General features: G+C 38.9%; 1 protein-coding gene across 1 annotated transcript in view; it reads left to right on the top strand.

Moving 5' to 3' along the window:
• The window catches only part of LOC101862753 (renin receptor), a 21,783-nt gene that overhangs the window by 5,778 nt on the left and 11,673 nt on the right, over window positions 1–4,332 (top strand). The window contains exons 2-5 of the mRNA XM_005106676.3: window positions 1,022–1,161; window positions 1,919–2,044; window positions 2,912–3,010; window positions 3,718–3,921. Of these exons, the coding sequence (XP_005106733.1) occupies window positions 1,022–1,161; window positions 1,919–2,044; window positions 2,912–3,010; window positions 3,718–3,921 (569 nt within the window). The remainder of the gene's footprint in view (window positions 1–1,021; window positions 1,162–1,918; window positions 2,045–2,911; window positions 3,011–3,717; window positions 3,922–4,332) is intronic.

The raw sequence follows: 4,332 nt of genomic DNA, 5'->3' as shown, positions 1-4,332 counted from the left end.
AAGAAATAGGCGAGGTATGACAAATATGGTCTCAAAACGCACTGAAAACCGCCACATTTTTACCTACAAACGTCTTCATAACTCAAAAAATAGGATAGCTATGAAAAATCTGAAAGCAGGACTAGATTCTGCACTAGAAAATGTACTGGGTTGCCAAGTTTCTTTTAAATACTCAAGAGAAATGAGCGAGTTGTGACGAATATTGTCTCAAAACTCACCAAAGAACGTCCCATATTTTGGGTTTTTTTCATAAAGTGTACCAGAAATTAATTGATTAAAAAATCCATAACTTTTTTGTTTATTGGTGGATTTCAAAAATTCAAAAAGTTCCATGCTCTGTGAAGATAAAGCTACAAAATGCACCTATTTGCAAACACTTTCTGGCAAAAAAAGGATTTTCGCGGTCATTGCTAATGAAATAATGTTAGTATGCTAATAGTTTGTCATTGTAATGTTAGAATTGGCATTTGTTTACAACACAATAACACATGTTATCCCTAACAGAACCCACAATTATTTTTAAGGCACTCGGTGCCTTGACACTAGACTTATTTTTTTCTTAATTTTGATTGGTTAAACCATTCAAGAGTACAATTTTCCATTACAGAACGTATAAATAACAAGAAAATGTGACGCCATTTGCTCAAAAGATAAGGTTTTCCCCTAAATCAACAATAGTGGCCTGGCGGAGTGAGAGAGGGAGGCGAGTCTTGTCGCCCAGTGACAGGGGTCCTTAGATGATGCCCGAAACGAAATAAAAAGGCGCGAAAAAAAAGCGGGTGAGAATAGCAAAATGAAAGAATGCTTCTTGATGACAATAGAAGTATAACATACTCTTGTAATATGTAATTTTAAACATGTTCCAACCTGTGTAATTTACTCCTGCTACTGCTCTCTTGCCAAACACACGTGATGTTTCAGCTTCTACTGGTGCACATTCTTTTCCTCCTGTTATCATCTTTTTGATTGATTTGCTGCTTGCATTGTTACTGTAATTCTCTCTTTTTGACTGTACCATCAGTGGCTGTCTGTGAGGGCCAGCAGCTGCATGTCAAGCATGTCCCTTCCTACGTGGTGCTGCAGAGCCAGGAAGGAGATTCAGCTCTGCCCTCCAGCGACCTTCACAATGTGCTGGCCGGCCCCCTGGGATTGAGTAATAAAGTAAGTTTTTAATATTTGAACGTTCATAACAGTTATTTAATAAGCGCTTTAGAGCCTACTTGTTTATTTGTCAGAGGTGAAAATTTGGAAACATGAATATCTTTGAACCATCATATCACGTACTTCCTTCTGACTTAATATTTTAAACGTCTTAGCCGAGTTATAGTTATACCGTCGTGTATGAGCCAAAAGTAGGGAAAAATACAATGGGACTTGGGGCTTCAATAAATGAACGTTATGTCCGTTTGTACGTTTTAAGCATTAATTAAATGGTGTTCATTAAACCAATTTTTTTCTTTTACTGTACCTTGATTTTAATTGTAGAATTATGGTTTGCAACATTCCACAGAGTTTTGTTTATTATATATTATAGTTTACAAGAGAATTGCCCATATATATATATATATATATATTATTCTTTGTCAGACTGATGTGTTGTGTTGTATAACCTTTGTCAGACTGATGTGTTGTGTTGTATGACCTACTTTGTCAGACTGATGTGTTGTGTTGTATAACCTTTGTCAGACTGATGTGTTGTGTTGTATAACCTTTGTCAGACTGATGTGTTGTGTTGTATAACCTTTGTCAAACTGATGTGTTGTGTTGTATGACCTACTTTGTCAGACTGATGTGTTGTGTTGTATAACCTTTGTCAGACTGATGTGTTGTGTTGTATAACCTTTGTCAGACTGATGTGTTGTGTTGTATAACTTTAACTTGTAAGTTATGACTCATCAACATTTTGTTTGACCTTCAGAAAAGTCCAGCCATGCAGACCAAATCTTTGCTGAAGAGGCCCAAGGCCAATGTCCTGATCACTGTGGCTACGCACAAGGAGCAATCACTTCCTGTCAACAGCATGGCTAGCTTTGCTCTGGACTGGGTGAGTTGATCCGCCACCATCTTATAAATGACCGAGAACCTATTGATCATGTCTTTCTGGCATTCAGGAAAGATTAGAAACAAAATTTGGGAAAATTAATATAAATAGCGATAGATATAGATTCCATTTTATCAATCCTGTTTGGTAAATTGAGGTTACAGTGGCAAATATACATAAAAAATACATACATAAATATACAATATTCCACCAATACAGAACATACGTAAATGCATACATAAATACATATACATAAATATACAATATTCCACCAATACAGAACATACGTAAATGCATACATAAATACATGTATACATAAATATACAATATTATCTCACCATTACAGAACAATTTCACCAACATGCCTTTGCTGGTCGCCACCGTCCAGCGCCCTGGGTTTTTTTTTAGATAATGTTGTCCGTGTCGTGTCTTGCTCAAGAACACACCCCAGTGACCACCAACCTAAACCCCATGTCACCGACACTTGCTTGACATTACTTGTGAGTTTGAACTCCTTCCTCTGTGAACCACTGGAGCGCCCTATTTCTAACTGAACATATGCCAGTCGTGGCAATGAGGAACTCCATGCCTTCTTGTAACAAAGACTGGTCTGTCCCCTTTTCCCTCGTGGTTTTCATAATGACTTTCTGATGATCCTTGTCAAACTTGTCCAAGAGCAGCTGTTGACTTTTAACAAGTTCAAAAAGTAAATGTATTGTTTCTTTTGATGTTAAATGTTTCATGTTTTCCTTTGACAAATGTTTCTTTTCTATACTTAATCTCACAGGCTGTGTTTGTGGTCGGAACTTTTGGGCTGGCGCTTTTCCTGTTTTGTCAACAATTAAAATTGTTTTTCTGTCTTTGATGCAGGATGTCCCGTATGTGAAGACAGAGCTGTTGATGAACCGAGTGCAGCGGAAATTTCTGGACCAGGATCCTCTCATGCTTGAGTTGGCCTCTGCCAACCAGGTCAGTGAGCTTTATCTAATGAGGATACACTTAAGCTTGCACATAGTGAACAGATTTTTTCCAGTCCCAGATTTTTTCTTTTACATGTGTCACAGCGTTGTGGAATCAGGCGTCAAAATAATGAAATCGAAAAAAACCCGACATTTTTCCGTCCGTTTGAAAATTTTTATCGAATTTTTAATTTTTGGCTCCACGCCTTTTATCTTAATTCAAAAACACTTTTCTGTTTGAGTTTGATTGAAAAACGTGATGAAAAGCACAAACAACAAATGGTGTAAATTGGCAGTTTCCAGTATACCTCAGGACAGCAACTGAAACAGAATTTCTTGTACTGCGTTGATAATTCTTTTTTCTTGAATATGAACCCATATTGTACATATGGCTTTTTTTCCCTACAGAAGAGTCAGATGATTAGTGGGTCGTGCATGAAACGTCCTGTAGGAAACTAAGAACGGCAAGTTTGACCAAATTCTTTGCCATCCATGGTATGGCACAATCCAAAAGCTCCAAATTGGGCATATATTATATAATAACTGTGAAGTACCAGGTAGGTCATGGGGCAACAAAAGGGTTACATTGATTTGTGCAAGCATAGAGGCTTCAGGCTTTTGCCAAAGTTGCAGGCTTTGACATTGTAGGAAAAAAAGAATAATTCTTTTTTCATTAAAAAAAAATTCTCATTGTGTATTTTATTCCCTTTTTTCCAGGCTTTTGATATCAAGACAAGCTCGTCGTTGTTCCAGTCCTTGCCCTCCTCGTTTGCCTCCCTTCAGGATCGACTCCTGGATGCTGATTCATTCCTCAATCGTCTCAGCCCTGGCTCCAGCTTTTCTTCTTCCCTCAATTCCAGCCTCACCTCGGACGGTGGTCTGTTGGCCGAGCTGCAGATGGTGGACGATGTTGTGGCGACTGTAAGTTCTTGTCTCTCCTCTGCCCTTGTCGCCGTGTGCGTGTGTGTGTGTACATGTGTGTGTGTGTGGGCGTATGGTGATGACTGTAAGTTCTTAGCTTTCCTCTGTCCTCATCAAGATTTTGTGTGTGTATGTGGTGGCGACTGTAAGTTCTTGGCTTTCCTCTGTCCTCGTCAGTATTTTGTGCGTGTATGTGTGAGCGTGTGGTAGTAACTGTAAGTCCTTGTTTTGCCCTCTGTCTTTGTCAGAATTGTGTGTGTGGTGGAAACTGTTTGTCCTTGTCTGTCAGGATATTTTGTGTGTGTGTGTGTGGTGGTGGTCAGAGGTCGAGATATGTTTTTGATTTGTCCTGTCTGTAAATCTTTGTCTATCTTCCGCCCTCATCAGGTTTGTGTGTGTGGGTGGGGGGGG

This window comes from Aplysia californica, unplaced genomic scaffold (genome assembly GCF_000002075.1).
Source record: "Aplysia californica isolate F4 #8 unplaced genomic scaffold, AplCal3.0 scaffold00549, whole genome shotgun sequence".
Classification (NCBI taxonomy): domain Eukaryota; kingdom Metazoa; phylum Mollusca; class Gastropoda; order Aplysiida; family Aplysiidae; genus Aplysia; species Aplysia californica.
Note: the sequence above shows the minus strand (reverse complement) of the source record. Positions and strands in the feature narration are given on the sequence as shown.